We start from the raw sequence: 22,243 nt of genomic DNA, 5'->3' as shown, positions 1-22,243 counted from the left end.
TCTAGTATTTCAATGGCATATATTTTGAACAAAGGCCAGTCCACATTCTTTAAATTTGTACATTCTCTACAATGCACAGTCTAATGTCAAATAAAGTTTTTGCTGGTTAATGTCTTTAGACATGTTTTACATTTATACATTCAAAAGATCTGTGGTTTGAGTAAAGATAACGGTACTCTTTACAACTGTACATTTCTCACCAAGTCTCTGTTGTTTATACCTACATATATGATTTTCCAGTCATTAGAGATACTGAAAATTTAAAGTATAAATTGTCTGATGTTGATAAAACTTGGAATAACAGTGAAAAGGTTTACCCCATTCTGCCCATCTGTAGGGAATCCCTAAATATAGATGCTCGTATGTCTACCAAATATTAAATGAGAGCTAAAGGCTTTATCTCATTACTCTCATTTATATAGTTTCATCTCAGTATGGACTCTCATATGTCCAGCTAGTTGTAGATGAGAGCAAAGGGCTTACCATGTTTTTCATATTTGCAGAGTTTCCAGTATGGATGATTATGTGTCCAGCAAATCCATTGTGCGAGTGAATGGCTATGTCACATTCTTCACATTTGTAGGGTTTTTCTCCAGTATCAATGGACTTATGTTCAGTAAATACTTTAGTAAAGCAAAAATCTTTGCCACATTCTTCATGTTTGTAGAGTTTCTCTCCATCATGGTGCCTCATATGAATTGCAAATCATTTCAGAGCAAAAGGCTTTGCCACATTCATCATGTTTGTAGGATTTCTCTCCACTATAGATGGTCTTGTGTCCAGCAAATGCTTTATGAATGTGAAAAACTGTCACACTTTTCACATTTGCAAGATTTCTCAACAGTATGCATCTTGACATGTCAAGCAAGTAGTGAATGAGAGTGAAAAGCTTTTCCGCATATTTCACATTTGTATTGTTTTTCTCCTGCATGGATGGTCATGTGTCCAGCAAATCCGTTGTGAAAGTGAAAGGTTTTGCCATATTCTTTACACTTGTAGGATTTCTCCCCATTGTGGATGGTCTTATGTCCAGCAAATCCTTAATAGAGTGAAAGACTTTGCCACACTCTTCACATTTGCATGATTTCTCTCCAGTATGGATGGTCATATGTCCAGCAAAGCCTTATTAGAGTGAAAGACTTTACAACACTCTTCACATTTGCACAATTTCTCCCCAGTGTGGATGGTCTTATGTCCAGCAAATCCTTAATAGAGTGAAAGGCTTTGCCACACTCTTTATATTTGTGCAGTTTGTTTTTCTCTTCAATATCGATGGTCTTATATCCAGCAAATCCTCCATGAGTACAAAAAGCTGTGCCATACTTTTCACATGTGTAGGGTTTCTCAACAGTATGGATCTTGCCATGTTGAGCAAATAGTCAATTAGAGTGAAAAGCTTTTCAATATATATATTTCACATTTGTAGGGTTTCTCTCCAGTATGGATTGTCTTATGTCCAGCAAATCCATTGTGAGAGCAAAAGGCATTTCCACATTCTTCACACTTATGGTTTCTCCCCAATATGCACTTTCATATGTCCATCAAGCATTGAATGGGAGCAAAACGCTTGGCCACATTCTTCATATTTGTAGGATTTCTCCACAGTGCACATGGTCTTATGTCTAGCAAATACTACATGAGAGTGAAAGGCCTTGCCACATCTTCGCATTTGTAGGTTTTTTCTCCAGTATGGATGGTCTTATGTAAAGCAAATCCAAAGTGAGAGTGAAAGGCTTTGCCACATTCTTGACATTTGTAGGGTTTCTCTCCACAACACTTTGATATATCCAGCAAGCATTGAATGGGAGCAAAAAGCTTTGCCACATTCTTCACATTTGTAAGATTTCTCTGCAGTATGCATGGTCTTATGTCGAGAAAAACCAGAGTGAGAGTGAAAGACCTTGCCACATTATTCACATTTGTAGGGTTTCTCTCCAGTATGGATATTCTGATGTTCAATAAGCTTCAAGTACTAACTAAAGCATTTGCCACATTCTGCAAATTTTTATGGTTCCACTAAAGTATGGATGGTCTTATGGCCAGCAAATCCTCCTCAAGAGTGAAAGTCTTTGCTACATTCTTCACATCTCTAGGGTTTCTCCCTAGTATGGATGGTCTTATGGCCAGAAAATCCTCCTCTAGAGCGAAAGGCTTTGCCACATTCTTCACATTTGTAGGGTTTCTCTCCAGTATGGATCATTGTATGTTGACTAAGTTGTGAATGAGAGTGAAAGGCTTTGCCACATTCTTCACATTTATAGGGTTTCTCTTCTGTATGGATCACTGTATGTTGATTAAGGTTTGAATGAGAGTGAAAGGTTTTGCCACATTGTTCACATTTGTAGTGTTTCACTCCAGTATGGATCAATGTATGTTTATTATGGTTTGAACGAGACTGAAAGGCTTTGCCACATTCTTCACATTTGTAGCGTTTAACTCCACTATGGATCACTGTATGTTGAGTAAGATGTGAACGACAGTGAAAGACTTTGCCACATTCTTCACATTTGTAGGGTTTCTCTCCAGTATGAATCACTGTATGTCGAGTAAGATGTGAACGAGAGTTAAAGGCTTTGTCACATTCTGGACATTTGTAGGGTTTCTGTCCAGTATGAATGGTCTTATGTCCAGCAAATTCTCCTTGAGAGCGAAAAGCTTTGCCACATTCTTCACATTTGTAGGGTTTCTCTCCAGTATGGATCATCGTATGTCGAGTAAGGAGTGAACAAATGTTAAAGGCTTTGCCACATTCTTCACATTTGTAGGGTTTCTCTCCAGTATGGATCATCATGTGTCGAGTAAGGAGCGAACGAGTATGAAAGGCTTTGCCACATTCTTCACATTTGTAGCGTTTAACTCCACTATGGATCACTGTATGTTGAGTAAGATGTGAACGAGAGGGAAAGGCTTTGCCACATTCTTCACATTTGTAGGGTTTTTTTCCAGTATGGATCACTGTATGTTGAGTAAGATTTGAATGAGAGTGAAAGGCTTTGCCACATTCTTCACATTTGTAGGGTTTCTCTCCAGTATGGATCATTGTATGTCGAGTAAGGAGTGAACGAAAGTGAAAGGTTTTTCCACACTCCTCACATTTGCAGGGTTTCTTTCCAGTATGGATTAGTGTATGTTGAGTAAGATTTGAACGAGTGGGAAAAGCTTTGCCACATTCTTCACATTTGTAGCGTTTCACTCCAGTGTGTATCACTATATGTCGAGTAAGATGTGAATGAGAGTGAAAGGCTTTGCCACATTCTGCACATTTGTAGCGTTTCTCTCCAGTATGGATCACTGTGTGTTGAGTGAGATATGAACGAGAGGGAAAGGTTTTGCCACATTCTTCACATTTGTAGCGTTTCTCTCCAGTATGGATCACTGTATGTTGAGTAAGATTTGAACGAGAGTGAAAGGCTTTGCCACATTCTTCACATTTGTAGGGTTTCTCTCCAGTATGGATCATAGTATGTCGAGTAAGGCATGAATGAAAGTGAAAGGTTTTGCCACATTCTTCACATTTGTAGGGTTTCTTTCCAGTATGGATCACTGTATGTTGAGTAAGATGTGAAGGAGAGTGAATGGCTTTGCCACATTCTTCACATTTATAGAGTTTCTCTTCACAATGAATTTTCTGATATTGTGAAGGACATGAGTAATAGCTAAGGGCTTTGCCACAATTTTCAATTTTGAAGTCTGCCTCCCCCTTATGGATTCTTTCATGTCTATTTAGATAGGATGATTTCTCAAACCCTTTCCCACATATACTGGGTATATTTCCTCCACTATTTTTTTGATATTGAATACATTTTGAGGAACAGTTAAAGGTTTTGCCATATTCGTCTTTGAAAGCCATTTCAGAAATATAGATACTCTGGTAGATAACAAATTTGGAGGGTTGATGAAAGACTTTCCTCCTCTTGTTACATTTGTAATGGTTATTTATAACTTAGCATTCTATCTGCCCTTCACCCTCATGCACACTTACCCAACATTTTTGTAATCGTAAGTTCTTAAGGACATATTTACCATATTTTCCCATTGGCACCTTTGAAAGGGAGTCTTCTATACTATTCTCTGGCAAAAGGCCTTCAGTGTAATGAGAAGTCACAGCTGAAAATCATGAAAATAAAAATTTATTCCACATGTTAGACTCAGGTGAATATCCTTTGAAAATAAAACATAATATTATACCATGGTAAGGACTTAAGTCTGAGGGCAAGTACAAATCACAGGTTTCCACTCCATCATAAATATATGTACTTAAGAAAACACTTGCCCCATTGCCTGTGTGAGAACTCAAAAAACAGCTAATACTTTGCAGAATCCACATGATAAAATGAGTTACATGGAAGAGAAATTTTAGTAATTTTATCACCATAATTTCTCTTCCTTTACAATGCAGCATGATGTAATCAGATGGGATGTTCTAACTCTTGCATTCGTCCTCAGGGAATAAACAGAGGAGTGGAGTATGAGTCCACATTTCTGTCCTTTGAGGGATTATGCAAAGATAGCTTTCTGTCCCAACATACAGAGAAGACACATCCTAAGAACAGGTATAAGTCTCCTAGAATCTCTAACTTTGTGATGGGTGTTATATTAATCTAGACAAAGCAACATCATAAATATTATTACTTGTATTATCTTTGAATTTCAATTATCCCAATTCAAACAAAGTATGCCAAAGCATAGAAAGAATCAGAATAAATGACTCAATTAAGGGTACAACAATAATTTGTGGAGCTTTAAATTACAAAAAAGTTTGAGAAATTTCCATATGAAACGTGGAAACCCTTACTTGAACCACCACACTACTGCCTGCATCACAGAAAACATGCTGATAAAACATAACCATACAAAGGATTTGGAAAACATCCTTGATATTGATATTCGTCTTAGTAATAATTTTTTTTAGACTACAGGAATAAAAATAAATATAAACAAGTTGGAGACATCAAACTGAAAAGCTTCTGCAGAGTAAAGGGAAAAGGAATAAGGCTTACAGGAAAAGAAAAAAGCATCTGCAAACCATATACTTGATGAGATGTTAAAGAAAGAAAATAATCACTTGAATAAAAAACAACCCAAAAATGAATACTTATTTTACAATAGGACATACAGATTGCCAACAGGTATAAGAATTGGTTCTGAACATCACCAATAGAGGCAATTTCAAATAAACACACAATGATTCTCTCACAGATGTTAGAATGGTTAATATCAACCAGAAGAGAGACAGAGAACTTTTGATAAGAATGTGAAGAAACAGAAATCCTGTATACTCTTGGTGAGTTTAAAATTGATAGAGTCATAGAAAATTATCATCAACATCCTTTAAAAATAAAAACAAATTGCCACATAACACAGAAATCCCTTTTCTGGGTATATAACCAAAGGAAATAAAATCAGTATCAAAAAGAAATCTCCAACCCCTATGGGAATTGCAGCATTTGTCAAGATAGCCAAACTTGAAAACAACCTGAATATTTATGGAATCTGTATTGATTAAGAAAACAACATGCACACACACACACACACACACACACACACACACACACACACATTTGCACAATAGCATATGATCCATCCAAAATTTTTTTACATAATTCTGCAATTTTAACCTTATGGATGACATTGTAAGACATTATGGTAACTGAAGTGAGCCAGGCTCACACACACACACAAATACTGCATGAGACTGGGTACAGTGGCTCAAGTCTGTAAACTCATCACATTGGGAGACTCAGATGAGAGGACTGCCTGAGCTCTGGAGTTCAACACCACTCTGGGCACCTAGGTGAGACCACGGACCTATGAGAAATACAAAAATAAGTTTGGCATTGCAGTGCACACTTGTAGTTCCAGTTACCTGAAAGGCTGATATGGAAGAACCACCTGAGCACAGCAATGAGGCTGAGGTGGTCATTAGCATGCCACTGGATCCCAGCCTGAAGGGAGACTCCAACTTGGGAAAAAAAAATCCTGCATGATCTCACTCCTGTGGAATCAAAAAACTTTGCACTCATAGAGGAAGAAAGTACAACGTGGTCACCAGGGCCTGCAGCTGGGAAAATGGAGTTGCTTTTCAGTGGTTACCAAATTTGATTTATAACTGAGTCTTAGGGAACTAATGTGTATCATAGTGACTTATCATTCATAATGATAAGTCTCATAGGCTTAGAAAATTTGCTAAAATAGAAGACATTATGTATTCTCCTTACAAAACATAAAAATGGCAACTACATAAGATGGTTGATATGTCCATTAATATAATTGTAATCATCATTTCACACTGTATAGGCATATCAAATTATTACATTATTTACAACGCATGGTTATACATTTTTATTTATGTATAAAAAATCTGATGCTAATCACACATAAACATACATACATGTGTTTGAATATATGCATATATGAAGCTAGTCCTAAGCTTCATACTAAAGAAAATTATAAAATAAGAGTTATTAAGACACAAGTTAACATTTAGGAGTTTAATATATATTTACCAACCCTCTACATGATACAGTATACTTAAATAATTGGATATAAAGAAAAACTATCAGTCTCAGATCATACTATAAAAGTAAAATTTAAGTAAAATATCAGGATTTCTTCTATTAAGAGAGATAATTTAGGTAGGATGATTGAGTATGAATTTAAATAAAATGACTGGAAATCTCCCTAGTATAGAAAATCATAAATTAGAAAACATGTAACATGTGTCCAGAGTGTTCTTAAAATTTCTCAAACACATAACAAAATCACTGCTCACATACTTCCAACCATGATGCAAAAAGAAAACATAAAAAAGTTTGACATGGATTTCCAAATAAATAAGCAAATACTTGCATGTCTCCTAAGCATCAGAAAGGTAGTCAGATCATGCAGTTCCTAACAAAGCATTAAGTGGACTTTTATTTCCTCTGTAAACTTGAAAGATCATTGAAGAAGCAGAGTTTTTGGAGAATTTCTGAACATGGAATAACTGATGTCGCTTTGTGACAGGAAGAGAAAGAATCCCAGGTTTCTAAGAAACCATTTCCATTGGAGCAGACCACTTTCCCAAACCATATTTCAAGCTCTGATTCCTCAACCTGTGTCATCTGTTTCAATCACTCCCACTTACCTGGAAGTTTGACTAATGTGCCATGTCTCTTCACATCCCAGGGCTCTTTCTTTTTTTCCAGACATGTAATAAGGTCTGGCTTAGAGACAGCAAGTCCTGTTTAATTAGAAAAATGTAACATGACTCTTGCTAAATTTCTTAGATTACAAACCTAGTATTTGATCAGTAGAGAACACATTATACAGGATTCTAGAAAATTAACCACAAAACAGTTTCCCAGTAAAACCTCTAGAACATTTAGACAGAATTTTCAATTCATAGGTTTCCTTTTATTCTAAGTTAGAGTCTCACTATGTTCCCCTGACTGGAATGCAGTGTAAAGCTCATAGCCACCCCAGTGCTCACCTGTTGGGCTCAGGTAATTCTTCTCCCTCAGCCTACCAAGTAACCAGAACTACAGGTGTACATTACCACCCCCAGATAATTTTTGATTTAGTGTAGAGATGGGGTTTTGCCAAGTTGCCCAGGCTATTCTTGAACCAGTGGGCTCTGGCAGTCCTCTCAACTCAGCCTCCTAAAGTGCTCGAGCATTATGTGGCTGAGCCACCATGTCTGGCCTTAAATTTGTGAGTTCTCAGTACTAGTGAGTCAATAACTTATGGCAGCAATTGGAATGAGATGTGGGCAATGATATCTATGCCAGTAAATTTCTGACTTACCAATAATATAGTTAGAAAAACACTGGTCAATTTAAAATAGTGAAGGCTTCATGTCAAAATGAAAAATCATTAGTATTCATTTTTGATGTTAACATATTACCAACTTTTTGTTGATAGTAGAAATTTGAAATTCACTCATGCAAAGCAGAAATTCCCAGAAAACATTCTACAAAGAAAGGACATAATATCCTTAGTATGAAATAGGGATTATGTTTTGAAAGTTTCCTCACCTAGAAAAACCAGGTTTCTATGGTTCTCTAACATCACAGTCCTGTACAATATTCGCTGAGGGGAGTTTAGGCATTCCCACTCCTCTGGAGAGAATTCTATGGCCACATCCTTGAATGACAACAGCCCCTGAAAACAAAACACATATTTACCAGGTCACCATGGCCTCTAGGTAAAGCAACAGTGAAAAGAACAGGGTCCAGCTGACAAGACAATGATTATTATGCAATAAAAAAATTCATAACAAAGAAATATCCTCTGGCCGGATTCAGTGGCTCAGCCTGTAGTCCTGTGCTTTGGGAGGCCGAGGTGAGTAGATTGCCTGAGCCCACTAGTTCAAGACCTACCTGGGCAACTTGGCGAGACCTCATCTCTACAATAAATCAAAAAAAATACCCAGCTATGAAAGCGTGCACCTGTAGTTCCAGTTACTTGGAAGACTGAGGCAGAAGGATTGCCGGGGCCCAGGAAGTCGAGACTGTGCTTGCTGGGAGCAGCCACTGCACTCCAGTCTGGGTGACACAGTGAGACTCCAACTAAAAACAAAAACAAAAACAAAAACCAAAAAAACCAAAACCTAAAACAAACAAAGAAACAAAAAAACCCAGAAATATCCTTTAATGCATAAAGTGTTTAAAAAAAAGGATGAAATAAAATCCACTGAGCCAGTGTAGACTCCCTATTTTTGTGAGTGAAACAGCATAAAGTGGACACCAACACAGGCATGCACATTTTAAATTACTGTTTATATCAAACAGAATACATTACATATACTGCTCCTGGTAAGTCAGAAGATCCTTGGCAAGTTTTAACTTGTACAACAATGAATTGAATATCTTGTTAAAATACAAATTCTGATTCAGAATACATGGATTTAGCCTGAGGTTCTGTGCCTTTTTGTTGAGTTGGTGTGTCTCATTTTTATTTTTTGAATTGGAGTCTCACTCTGTCACCCAGAGTGGCATGCAGTGGCCACTCCCGGCCACCACAGGCTCAACCTGCTGGGCTCCAGTAATCCTTTCACCTCAGCCTTCAAAGTAGCTGGAACTACAAGCACCCACTGAAAGAAGTTAGGCACCAGTGATAACTCCACACCCGTTTAAGGCCAAGAGATTTATTAAAGCAGTGGCTACAAGGGAAAAGGGAAAGGGCCTGTGGCCACGGGATTGGGGAGAGAGAGATGGGGAGAGAGGGCGAGAGTGTGTGTGTGAGAGAGAGAGAGACGAAGGGAGAGAGGGTGAGAGTGAGACAGAGAGAGAGAGAGAGAGAGAGAGAGAGAGAGAGAGAGAGAGAGAGAGAGCAAGAGAGAGTTATGCAGGCGGAGGGGTGTATTTATCGGCCTGACAGGGTCTGGCCAGTGTCATTTTTGGGTTTTATTGGAGGAGACTATGAGGTAGTATTCCTATAGGGAGAAGTTATTCGAGCACAGGTTTAAACTTTGCACGCAAGGGAAAAGTTGGAGTTTAGGGCCTTTGTTGTCTTGGGTGGCAGCGCCATCTTGGGGACACCCTTCTGACTGTTCTCTGTGCCCTTCATTCCCACCTTTTGTTTATTTGGGAGAGGGGCACCGTTACTCTTTCTGGCTGCTTCCTGCTGGATGTGGGCTTTGTGGGGTGGGGCGGGATAAGGGCACAGTACCAGCCAGAATAGGGTCCAGAGTTAGGCACTGAAGGTGAAGATTTTTGAAGGTGAGAGTTCCATGAAAGTTTTTTGTAAATGTAGAATGGCGACTTGTTCTGGCCAGTCTTCCATTGGGCCCAAGGGCGGTAGTAACCAGCTGTCTTGGAGTAGACTGTGGAGGTAGAGAACCTGGAAGAGAATATATCTAAAAGAAAAGTTAAGTGATGTTTAGGGACAAGGTGTTGACTCTTCTATTGGGAAGGCTGCCGTTGTATCAGAAGAAGAAGCCAGGTGGGGCACAGGTAATGTTGACAAGTGATGGATGAGTTGAGGTTGTGAACAGAGGAATTCCTGATAGTGGGGGGACATGAACAGTAGGATTTTGTGTGTAGGGGGTGGTAAGATTTCCTATGAATGTTACTGATGTAAATGGGGGTGACTGAGGGCTGCACATAGGAAACAGTTAGAAAAGTTGCCTAGATGTGAGTAGTTGAGAAATCGTGCTCCCTGTTGGACTACTGAGAGCCAGGAAAATGAGGTGACTTTGGCTATCTGTTGGATGGAGGTTTGTAATATTCACCATTGAGGTGGGTTAAAATTAATAGGGGCGGGAGGGTTAGACTGGTAAACATAGTGTTGTAAGAGGTTAATTTTATAAAAGACACTTAATAAGATCCAAAGATTTGCCTAGAGGGGATGGGATAGGATGCTGTTTGTCCTTCAGTATAATGTTTGAATGCTTGTTAATTGCTACATTGAGGCCAAAAGACTAAGAATAAGCTAAGTTTTTTTTTGGGGGGTGGGGGTTTATAGGTACCTTCCATTTTTCACTTCTGCCCTTGGAAATATTTTTATAATCTTGGGAAATGGGGTGAGGATCATTTTTTTGCATCTACTTTCTGCTGAGATGAGGCCGTAGTGATGCTTTTCTTTTTCATTCTTTTTAAATTTTATTTGTTTTCCAAAGAGTTGGGGCCTTGCTCTGTTGTCCAGACTGGTCTTGAACTCCTGGCCTCAAACCATCCTCCCACCTCAGCCTCCCAAGTGCTGGCATTACAGGTGTGAGGCCCCACACCCAGCAGAATATTCATTCTTTAACTGTGTGTGGCAAAGCCAAGATATCTCACCATTCTGATTTTTTTAAAAAAAGGAAACCACAGTGTCCACAAACCACTAATTTATGCTATTACATTTTCCCTGCAGAAGACGGCAAAGCCAGAGATGGGGGAGTCACATTTCAGCCACTGGCACCTCCCTAAGGACAGACCCTTCCCCTCCTACCAACATCCTCAGTTCTGCAGTCCGACCACAGCTTGCCTGGACTGCTGGTGTGCCCGTGGACCGACACCAGGGCTGTGGTCCAGGAGGCAGGAGAGAAGGTCACTGATCTACATCCACGTGGCTGGGCAGTGCCCACAGACCTGCCCAAGCTGTCCCCACAAAGCCAGCCTCAGGGGGCATGGGAAGAGCGTGATCCTCGGTGAGCACACCAGCTATGCCCAAGATTCTGCCCTGAGAGGGGCTGCCCAGGATGGGAGGGTCCCCAGCCTCCCCATCTCGGCCAACGTGCTTATGCTAATTTTATTTAGGATCTGGCTGGAAAATAGAAAGCTGTGGATGTAGTGGCAAGGGGGGTGCAGGGAGCAGGGGCCCTTGGGCATTGACCCAGGGTCACAGGCTCCAGACTGTGACCAGAAGTGTAAACACCAGCAGGAGCGCCATCCCCATAAGGGTGGACCTGCTGTTGTCCAAGTTGCAGAGGTAGCGCTGGCAGCAGCTGTATTCCAGCTGGTTCTCACCCAGCAGAGTGGACAGACGGTTGAAGCTGCAGTCGTCAAGCTTCCAGCACTGGTGGTATACACATGAGCCAGCTTTGGCAAGGACACACGAGTCAAAGTTGACAGAGCAGTTGGCGACGGATGTGCAGGAGGGCACTGGGTTGATGCAGCTGTAGCACTTCAGGCTGTCACCTGAGCACCAGAGGATGGCCAGGACCAGCAGGAGCCCGAGCAATGCTGGCCCTTCTTGTCTTCCCATGATGACTATCTGGGACCTGGCAGGGTGGCCTGCTTTCAGCTGCGTGGCCTCTGCGCTCAGCCGGCGGAGCAAACCGGGCCCCGCGATGATTTTATCTATTTATTTTTAAGGGCATGAACAGGAAATGGCAGAACCTTAAGCAAATGCTATTTGGATTTAATAAAACATTAAGTGAGAGCATACGCAAAGATTATTAAGTAAACGATGATGAAAAGAGTTATTGTCCCAAAACACAATGTTGGAAAAGTGAAAGTTCCATAAATTGCATATATTTATTAACATAAGTTGAAATTTTTTTTGGTAAATTATCTATAGTTGTATTTTAACAAGGAAATATAGCCACTTTGATAGAAAGATTGAAAACATTAGAGACATGTAGTTAGGTTATAGCTTAAATTGAGAATTTAAAACAGGTAAACGTTGGCAAGAGAAAACAGTTTCCTTTGTTTTTACAATAGGTCTGATATACTTTTACAACAATTGGTATGTTAGAGAGTGAAGCCCAGGTTATTTTGCCACCCATGTTGGATAGTAATCTTTGTGTCTGGAAGGAGATTTTAAAGTTTGTTAGCAATTTGGCAGCGCTGTTAGTGAAATTAATTTACCTGGCCTTTAGGCAATTTAGAAGGGGGTGGGGTAGGTGTGGTTTTTGGAGCTTGCTGTTTATCTCACCCTAGAGACTGAATCCAGAACTTGAAGAGTTTAAGTACCAAAGTCTTAAAAAGCATGTTATAACACAAAATCACAGTAGTTATTGTAAAAGTTATCTATTTAGCCAAAATGATAGTCCAATGATTTTGAAAAGAAAAAAACCTCGCTCTTCTGTGACAAAGACAGAGGGGGGAGGGCTAATGTTGTTTAAAGCAGGGAAAAAAAAATTTTATATTTTGAGATTGTTAATTAAGAAGCTCATGTTCTGGTCTTTGAGTAGCATGTTGGCCTAGCATTAATGTAATTGATATTAATGGTAAATTTATGGAACCTTTTTGAAGCCTGAGTGTTTATAGAATTCTTTTTACTTCTTTTTACAAACTTTCACCTACCATGATTGATAAACTCACACCATTTTTTGACATGCTTAAATCTTCTATTTTTGTTCTACACTTTTTTTAACCAGTCATTTTATTATAGAACAAAAATATACTATATAATATTGTTTCTTATACAATTATTTATCTTTCCATTATCCTTTCTTACTAAAAACATACCTTACACCAACAACTTTTTTTTTACATTTTTCCTAACCTCAGAGCTTTAACCAAAGCAATAAGTTTATATGCAGTGGAAGGGCTTAGATAGGATCCAATGTGAAACTATTAGGGAAATTTAAAGCTATACAAAAAGCACCCAAAAAGCACAGTGGTGATGGCTCAGGGTAAATAATAATATGAGTTTTAATTTTTGTCATAATGTCCCTTTCCAATAATGGAGCTGGACATGTTGGTATAAGGAAAGAGTGTTGAAATATTTTATTTCCCAGAACACATGGAAGTAATGACATAGTGAAGGGCCTGGATATAATGCCCTGTACCCCCACAACAAAAAGGGGTGAAGGAAGGAGTGGACCAGAAATTTAAGTAGAACTGAGCATGTAGCCCCGTATTAATGACAAATGATATAACTCCACCAGCTACTAATATTTTCACCCCAGGTTTGGTTGAATAGTTTGTTCCTAAGACATTGGGGCTACCAAGTTAGGGGCGAGTCAATCTGACTGGAGCAAGCCCAAGAGATTTCCTTTTGAGATCGTGTAAGATGCCTGGTGTCCCTTAATTGCAGTAAGCCTCTGGGCCATGGGCTCTCCTCCTTCTGGGCAAATGAGGTAATCATGAGCCCAATGTCCATGCTGTTTGTGTTTGGGACAGGGTTTTGCTGGTGGGCAGATCTTGACAGTCTTTGGACATATGTCCATCTTGATGGCATCAGAAACAAACCTGGGAAGGGGATTGTGTACCCCTTCTGCTATTGACCATCTGGGGTGGAAGATTATCAGTGGTGGCTTTTTCTGCTGCAGTGGTAGATAAAAGCTGAAGTGCTTCCTGCTTATGTTTTCTTTCCTCCTCTTGGTTGTTAAATATTTTAAAGGCCATGTCCAATAGCTCTAGTTGAGAAATTTGTGGGCCTTTTTTTAATTTTTGGAGTTTGCGCCTAATACCCGGTGCTGACTGGGAGATAAAATATATAGTCAAAAGAATTTGTCCCTCCACAGAGTTTAAATTAATATTAGTAAACTGCTGCAATGTCTCAGAGAGGCGACTTAGAAACATTGCTGGATTTTTATCTGGTTTTTGAAAAACCTGTTTTATTCTGTCTTAGTTAGCCTGTTTATTAACACTTTTTAGTAGTTAGCTAACAGGATTTATTTACATGATTTTTTTTATTTTTGTCTGGGAAGAAGCTTGATATAGTGCCAGTTTAGATATAATTTGAGAGAAATTTATCATAAGAAAACAACAAAGACTTGTTGCAGCTGGTAGGGCTGCTATCAGGTTATCAAGCAGTGAGGGGAGGGGGGTGAAAAGCCTGGAGTTTGGGATTAGGCATAGTGGCCTTTGGCACCGGCTCCTCCTACAAAGACAAAAGAGAAAGGCTGGAGGCCAGAGTTAGGCATCCCAGTTTGGAGATGGGAGATGCCAGCCCCTCCTCCAAAGACAAAAGAGCTACAGTGGGGGAGGGGAGTTTCCAGGAAGCACAGACACATGTGGAACAGTGGGAGGGAGAGAAGCTGTAGAGGGGGTATTTACAGAGGAGAGAAAAGGACTGGATGTGGGGAATCTCTACCCACCATTTTGAATGCTCACAGAAATTATATAGGCTGCTGATTTTGGTTGTCTAAGGGATATGTTGGCCAGTTCTGTGTGCAGAGGCGAATTAGGCATTTGGGCTTGATATCGGGAGAGGGAGAGTATAGTGAGATGAGTTAAGAGGCATTTAAGAGGGCAATCAGCCAGCAGGGATGACGAGCCTCCCATGGTGAGACTGGTAGACTAAATGGGGCATCCTGCAAAGAGTCAGCTGTCCAAGAAGTGTGGATGTGGCAAAGTGTGTCATCACAGAGGTTTGGCACAACCAGGGTTCTCCTGGAGAACTGAGGAGATCAAGGCACCTTGCACAAGGATTTTTGGACCAGACAAAAAGCACTTAACTGGGCAATGGGTAGGAACGTGTTCGAGATTCCTGCCGGTCTACTGCGGGGCAATAGACGTGAAACCTCCGAGGTTTACTGTTGCCCGACAGATATAGGAGTCCTTCAGAATCTGCTGTGGGCCAGCAGACATGGGACCCTTGGGGCCCACTGTGGGCTGACAGCTGTGGGATTCCTTAGTGGGGGGAGAGAAAGAGAGAGTTTTATGGGATCCACTGTGGGCTAGCAGACGTGGGACCCCTGGGGCCCACTGCAGCCCAGCGACTGTAGGAATTATAAGGTTTGAGAGAAATGAAGAGGAGGAAAGAGCCTTTAGTTGTAGATTGGCAGCCATAGTGTTTTAGGATTTGAGAGAGAAAAGGAGAAGAGGAAGCCTTCAGGATCCACTGTGGTGGTGAAGGCTGAGGTGGGGTGCTTTCTCCCTCACCCAGGGTGATCAACGGTCAGTTCCTTCTGGGGGGTTCCAGGCAAGTTTAGGCTTCTGTGTCTGGGGAACTCACCTATCCAATGACCACTGGTGGATGCAGTTCACGCATTCAAAACAGTGGGAAGGTCTGGGTGGGCTGGAGGGGACACCGGCACAAGGCTGGGGATTCCGACTATGGAATAGACCCACACAAGGGTGGGAGAGCACCCTATCTGAGTCACGGCACCAATGAAAGAAGTTAGGTGCCAGTGATAACTCTACACCCATTTAAGGCCAAGAGATTTATTAAAACAGTGGCTACAAGGGAAAAGGGAAGGGGTCTGTGGCCACAGGATTGGGGAGAGAGAGAGAGAGAGAGAGAGAGAGATGGGGGAGAGAGAGAGTGAGAGAGTGTGAGAGAGAGAGAAGGGGAGAGAGGGTGAGAGAGAGAGGGAGAGAGAGCAAGAGAGTATGTGAGAGAGTAAGAGAGAGTGGGAGGGAGGCGAGAGTGAGAGAGAGAGAGAGTAGCGGGGAGAGAGAGAGAGCAAGAGAGAGTTAGGCAGGGGGAGGGATGTATTTATGGGCTTGACAGGGTCTGGCCAGTGTCATGTTTGGGTTTTACTGGAGGAGACTATGAGGTAGTATTCCTATAGGAAGAAGTTATTTGAGCACAGGTTTAAACTTCACATGTGAGGGAAAAGTAGGGCCTTTGTTGTCTTGGGTGGCAGCGCAATCTTGGGGACGCCCTTCTGACTGTTCTCTGTGCCCTTCACCCACTACTACACCTGGTTAGGTGTGTCTCATTCTGATCTAGCCTAGGGTGCCCTGGCATAAACACACCTTATAGCAGTCTTGATCTCCTTGGCTAAAAGAATGCATCCTCCATAGCATCCCATGTATTTGGGACAAATTGGTATCAGAAGTCAAGGCACATAGGTGGAACACAACATCCATGCAGAGATTTTTTGTCAAAAGTTATAGTAATTTATTATTACCTTTTGAGTTGGAGTCTCACTCTTCTCACCCAGGCTGGAGTGCAGTGGTAAGCTCATGGCCACTTCAGCCTTGATCTGCTGGACTTAGACAATCCTTCTGCCTCAGTCTTCCAAGTATCTAGAACTACACACACATGCCATCATGCCTGGCTAGATTTTGTAATTTAATGTAGAGACAAGGTCTCACCAAATGTCCAAACTGTTCTCAAAATGCAGGCTCAGGCAAATCTGTTGCCTCAGCCTCCAAAAGAGCTGGGATTAAAGTGAATCACCACAACCATCCAATATAGTAATTTATCTCAATTTAATAACAAGCAAGCTCGTATTACACAGAAATCAGTCTACAGGATCTCCCATGGCATGTCATCCCTGAAAACGTATTTATACTTTTCGTTTTTGGCATCCTAGAGAGCAAGTCTTTTCTAATTATTCTTTTTTTTTTTTTTTTTGAGTTGGAGTCTTACTCTGTCACCCAGACTGGAGTGCAGTGGCCGCTCCCAGCCACTGCAGCCTCGACATGCTGGGCTCCAGCGATCCTTCCACCTCAGCCTTCCAAGTAGCTGGAATTATTCTTTATTCAGACTTTCCACAGTTATTTTGGGCAGTAACTGCCATCCTGTTTGCATGTACATTTTATTAACTGTGTTCTGCATGGAGCTGTTGGAGAATCTACACAGAACCTTAACAGTACATGTTCTCGCTAGGAGCTGAGGCTCATGCCTATAATCTCAGCATGTTGGGAGGCTGTGGCAATAGAATTTCCTTAAGCCTTGGGTGTGAGACCAGCCTGGGCAACTTGGCAATACCTCATCTCTACATTAAATTAAAAAATTAACTAGGCTCTGGTGGCCATGAGTGTGCCAATGCATTTCATTCTGGACAACAGAGGAATATTCCAAATATATATACAAACACATACACATGTTTCTATCCTTCATTAGGATCTGAGGATCTACCCAATTTTCAATGAGATTCTTGGTTACCATGCCTTCCAATGACCCCCAGTAACAAGGGATCATTTTTAATAATGCAGGTCATACATTAATGGTGAGAACAGTTTATGACAACTAAGTAGTATGGTTGAAGAGAACAGAAGAGGCTATGTAGGAGCAGTGTCCAACAGACCCATTGAATATCACAGGAAGAATAAAGATAGTTGAAACAAACTCATTAGGTAGGACAGTAGCGTGGTTTGCAAGTTTTACACATATGACATTCCTTCTGATTTGGGACATATTTATTTACCTGAGAAACTGCCATTTTTTTCTTTTTCCTCCAACTTCACTGGGATTTCTTCTCAGATGAGATTATATAATCAAGTTACACCTACATTTTGAAAAATATGCCTTTACTTATTTCAAAATTAAATGGAATGTATTTATTTTTCCTAGTCTTACCACCCTCTTGGGAGCCACTCGCTTGCTCTCCTGTTTCCCTAATGTTCTCTTTGATTTGATTCTTCCACCATCTCCCTGAGGTGAGTCTACTTTGTCATTTAGGATAGTTTTCCTTCTTTACAAATGCAAGATAATTCAGAGGACAGATATCAATTCTGCCTTTGCCCCTCAAGAACAGTGATGTGTCTACAAGTGCACAGAAACCGGTCACCAAACTAAAATAAATTTTTTTAGGTTACTAATTTAATAATATAAAACTTAGACCTAATCAATCCAAAATGGGGCAGTCAACCCTCAAAAGTTCAAGATAACTCCATTTTAGATGGTGGTGTGGAGGGGGGATCTCTGGCCTCTTTGTGTATTTCCATGTAGCTAAAATAATTTTGAAATGTTGACAAGGTTGGCACCAGTATGCAGCTGTCCAGACTAACTCTGGGAAAGTGGGAGTATGTGCACTAACTCTGTTTCATTTAATAAAGGAACAAGGAGACTGTGAACCAAGGACAAAGAGAATTCACCACTTTCTAGGACTCCTCTCATCACCCAGATGTCTGCAAGTCTAAGCCACATCTTGATCTTAGTCGCTCTCTGTCCCACCTCCTGGATAAAAATTTTGAAAAAGCACTCATGACCCAGGAGGGGTCTTTAGGATGCCGTCCCCTCATTTCCTTGGTTTTAGTGTCCCCACTAAATAAAGTCACAACCCCTGCTCCAGCTCCTTATGTTGACAACCGGATTTGGACCTGGTGAACAAATATCCAATGACACTGACAGACCCTAGAGATTTCCACCTTGATAATTCAGATAACGACACTGCAGGACTGTCACCCAAAAGCACTTGCCCATCCCAGCTTCCCCTTGCCCCTTCTCAAATTCTTTCCACCCAGGACCTCCAGGATCCCCACACCATGAGTCCTTGCTCTTTATGTGTTTCTGAACTCAAGAACCGCTGTTGGCCAAGAGGCCTCCTTAACATTGTAATGGAGCCACCAGTTACTTGGAAAGCTGAGGCAGAAGGATCGCTGGAGTCCAGCAGGTCACAGTAGCCGAGAATGGCCACTGCACTCCAGTCTGGGTGACAGAGTGAGACTCCAACTCAAAAAAAAATTATTTTTTAATGCTGAGTTTAGTAATAAGAATATAACTCTCCACGGACAAAGAATGAATTTAGCCATATGAATTAGTTACAGTTTCCTGTTACTTGGGTAAATGAGGAGTAGGTCTGGAGAAATACACTAGTAGATAACAGATTTACCACCATATTACAAAGCCACTAGAGAAAACAGATCAAGTGGTCAATGTTCCTATACCCAGAAACTTCCAACTGTTATAAAAGGGTAAATGGTATTGAATCAGCCCCATGTAGTCAGTACAAACAAGGGAGTTGTCCATAGTACCTGACTTTTTGTTGAGTTCTGATATGCTGCTTAACAGAGCATTCACGGACAGAACTGTTGCTGTTTTATTATTATATCTGTTGGTTTGTCACTGTTAAAAATAACTATGTAAGTTTTCTTTGTCTGTTGTTTTTTCTGTTGTGCCTAGGATGGAGTGCAGTGAGACACACATGGCCACTGCAGCCTTGACCAGCTGGCCACAGGCAATACTTCCTCATCAAACTTCAGGCATGTGCCATCATGCCCTGCTAATTGTTGGATTTATTGCTGAAATGAAGTTGTGCCAAGTTGGCCAGGCTTGTCTGGAACCCCTGGGCTCAGGCAATACTCTCACCTCATCTTCCAAACTACTGGAATTACAGGTGTGAGTCATGGCACCTAGCTATCCCCCATGGGATCCTAACATTAGGCAACATTGTCAGGCTGAGACCTGCCAGATATGTTCGTGAAAAGTTGAATTCAGAAAGGAGATGACCTGTCCTGCTCTGTTTGGATGTGGTCAGGCAGGTAAGCCAGTAGCATCATGTAGTCATTGCTATAGCAGAAATTGTCAGTATTTCTGGCAAGGGAGGGCACTTGTGGGAAGGAAAGAATTAACTCACACTTTGCACTTCTTGCAGGAGCTCACTGTTTTTGAATCTGTCTCTATGACAAAAGACAGAGAAAGGGAGACTTTACTGCCCTTTCTGGACCCCCCTGCCTGTGGGTGTGGTGGTACCAATGAAAGGATTGTGCTTATGTGAAAGGCATATACTGGTTGCACATCATCACTTATGCCATGAATCCTATCACTTAGGTAGGCTGAGGTGAGAGGATTGCTTGAGGTCAGGAGTTTGAGACCAACCTCCACAACATAGCATATTTATGTAACTATAAAAATAATTAAAGAAAAATTAGCCAGAAGTATTAGCAAAGGCCTGTAGTTCCAACTACTTTGGAGGTTGAGATGGAAGGCTTACCTGAGTCCAGGAGTTCAAGGCTGTGGTGAGTAATGATGGTCCCTTCACTTGTGCCAGGATGACAGTGAGACTCTAATAAAAAAATAAATATGTTCAATTTAATTTTAAAATAAATAAAGGTATATTTTCAACATGTAGGTGTGACTTGTCCAGATCATCGCACCTGAAAAGAAATCCCAGAAGGCCAGGCTGGGTGGCTCAGGCTGTAATATGAGCATTTTGGGAGGTGAAGGAGAGAAGACTGCCTGAGCCCACGGGTTTCAGACCAGACCAGGGAACTTGGCAAGACCTCTTCTCTACCATACATTAAAACTTGGCCAAGAATCCAGGCCAACCCCAGCACTTTGGGAAGCTGAGGTCTCCTGAGCCCATGGGTTCAAGGCCTGCCCAGGCAAATTAGTGAGACCTCATCTCTACAATAAATCAAAAATTAGCCAGGAGTGGTAGTGTGCACCTGTACCTTTGGCTTCTTGGAAGGCTGAGGCAGAAGTATCAGCAGAGCCCAGCAGGTTGATGCTGCAGTGAAGGGGAATGTACCGCTGCACTCCAGTCTGGGTGACACAGTGAGAATTCAACTTAAAAAAAAATTGGCCATGTGTAGTTCAACCTGTAGTTATGGTTACTTGGAAGTCTGAGGCAGAAGGATTGCCTGAGCCCAGAGGTCATTGCTGGGGTGGCTGTGAGCATGTCACTGCACTCCAACCTGGGCAAAGGAGTGAGACTCTAATTGAAAAAAAAAAAATTACAGAGAAGCTGAAGGAAAAGGAAAAAAAAGTCTAGTTCTCAGGTAAATGTGTCCCAGGTCAGAAGGACTGTCATTTTAAAACTTGTAAACCTCACTGCTACTTGTAATGGTCTTGCCTAATGAGTATTTTTCAACTATTTTTGTTCTTCCTGATATTCAACAGTTTTGAAGAACATGCCCACCTACATACCAGAGGCTCCACTGTTCTCAGCATCCTTGGTGCCTAGTTGCTATGAACTGTTCTTACCATGAATGAATGACCTACAGTATTAACAATGTTCCCTTGTGGTTGGGGAACATAGCAACTTGTGGATATCCAAACTTCCCATTGGAAATGGGGTAGATCCTCAGATCCAAGCGAAGGATGGGAATATGAACAATTAGTATTTCACATGATGCTGGGCTTAGTGGCTCAGACTGTAATCCCAGCACTTTGGGAGTCCAAGGTGAGTGGACTGCCTGAGTCCACGGGTTTGAGACCCACCTGGGCAACTTGGCGAGACCTCATCTCTACAATAAATAAAAAAATTAGTCAGTCATGGTAGTACATGCTTTTAATTCCAGCTACTTGGAAGGCTGAGGCAGAAGAATTACCGGAGCCCAGAAGGTTGAGGCTGTAGTAGCCACGAGCAGTCACTGCATTCCAGTCTGGGTGACAGAGTGAGACTCAACTCAAAAAAAGTAAATAAATTAAAATAAAAAAATAAAATAAAAAAGATTTCACATAATGCTCCACGAGCTCCATGGAGAAACAGGATGGCAGTTACTGCCCAGAACAACACAAAAATGACTGAATAACGAATTATTAGAAGAGAGTTGCTCTTTAGGATGCTAAAAACAAGCAATAAAAATATAGTTTTTGAGATTACACACCATAGGAGATACCTGTAGATGAATTTCTTTGCCTAGGACATGTTTCTTTATTATTAGATTGATATTAAAATATACTATTTTGGGGCCTATAGATCTCAGCATAAATGTTGTGTTGCACCTGTGTGCATTGGAACCTGATACCAATTTGTCCCAGCATCCTTCAGGCCAGGAGATCGTGGCTGCAATGAGCTGTGAATATACCACTACACCCCAGCATGGGTAAGAGAATGAGACCACCCAACTGAAAAAAAAAGTGCTGAGCCTCAGGCGAATTCCAATTCTGAAGCAGAATTGGCATTTTAAGAAGATATTCAGGGCTGGGCTCAGTGGCTCAGCCTGTAATCCCGCACCTTTGGGAGGCTGAAGTGAGTGGATTGCCTGAGCCCATGGGTTCAAGAACCGCCTGGACAACTTGGTGAGACCTCATCTCTATAATAAATAAAAAATCAGTCAGGCATGGTAGCACACGCCTGTAGTTCCAGATACTTGGAAGGCTGAGGCAGAAGGATCGCTGGAGCCCAGCAGGTCGAGGCTGCGGTGGCTGGGAGTGGCCACTGTACTCCAGTCTGGGTGATGGAGTGAGACTCCAACTCAAAAAAAAAAATAAAGAAAGAAGATATTAGCCAGGCTCGGTGGCTCAACCTGTAATCCCATGC

The 22,243-nt window shown here is 41.3% G+C and overlaps 1 protein-coding gene and 1 long non-coding RNA gene across 2 annotated transcripts; both read right to left on the bottom strand.

Moving 5' to 3' along the window:
* Positions 1-25: 25 nt before the first annotated feature.
* Positions 26-16,238, bottom strand: LOC103260587 (zinc finger protein 724-like). Its single transcript, XM_021712423.1, has 6 exons — positions 16,217-16,238; positions 8,016-8,142; positions 7,127-7,222; positions 4,024-4,107; positions 2,506-3,543; positions 26-2,352 (listed from the first exon to the last, which is right to left on the bottom strand). The coding sequence occupies exons 2-6, from the start codon at positions 8,047-8,049 to the stop codon at positions 2,090-2,092; spliced, it is 1,515 nt and encodes a 504-aa protein (XP_021568098.1). The 5' UTR covers positions 8,050-8,142; positions 16,217-16,238; the 3' UTR covers positions 26-2,089.
* A 76-nt stretch (positions 16,239-16,314) lies between these two features.
* LOC110595650 lies at positions 16,315-20,034 on the bottom strand. The gene is made up of 3 exons (XR_002481967.1): positions 19,970-20,034; positions 17,462-17,542; positions 16,315-16,340 (listed from the first exon to the last, which is right to left on the bottom strand). It is a non-coding gene; the product is annotated as an uncharacterized LOC110595650 (long non-coding RNA).
* Between the last annotated feature and the right edge of the window lie 2,209 nt (positions 20,035-22,243).

The sequence above is a fragment of the Carlito syrichta genome, unplaced genomic scaffold (genome assembly GCF_000164805.1).
Source record: "Carlito syrichta isolate Samal-C Ts95f unplaced genomic scaffold, Tarsius_syrichta-2.0.1 Scaffold303252, whole genome shotgun sequence".
NCBI lineage: Eukaryota > Metazoa > Chordata > Mammalia > Primates > Tarsiidae > Carlito > Carlito syrichta.
Note: the sequence above shows the minus strand (reverse complement) of the source record. Positions and strands in the feature narration are given on the sequence as shown.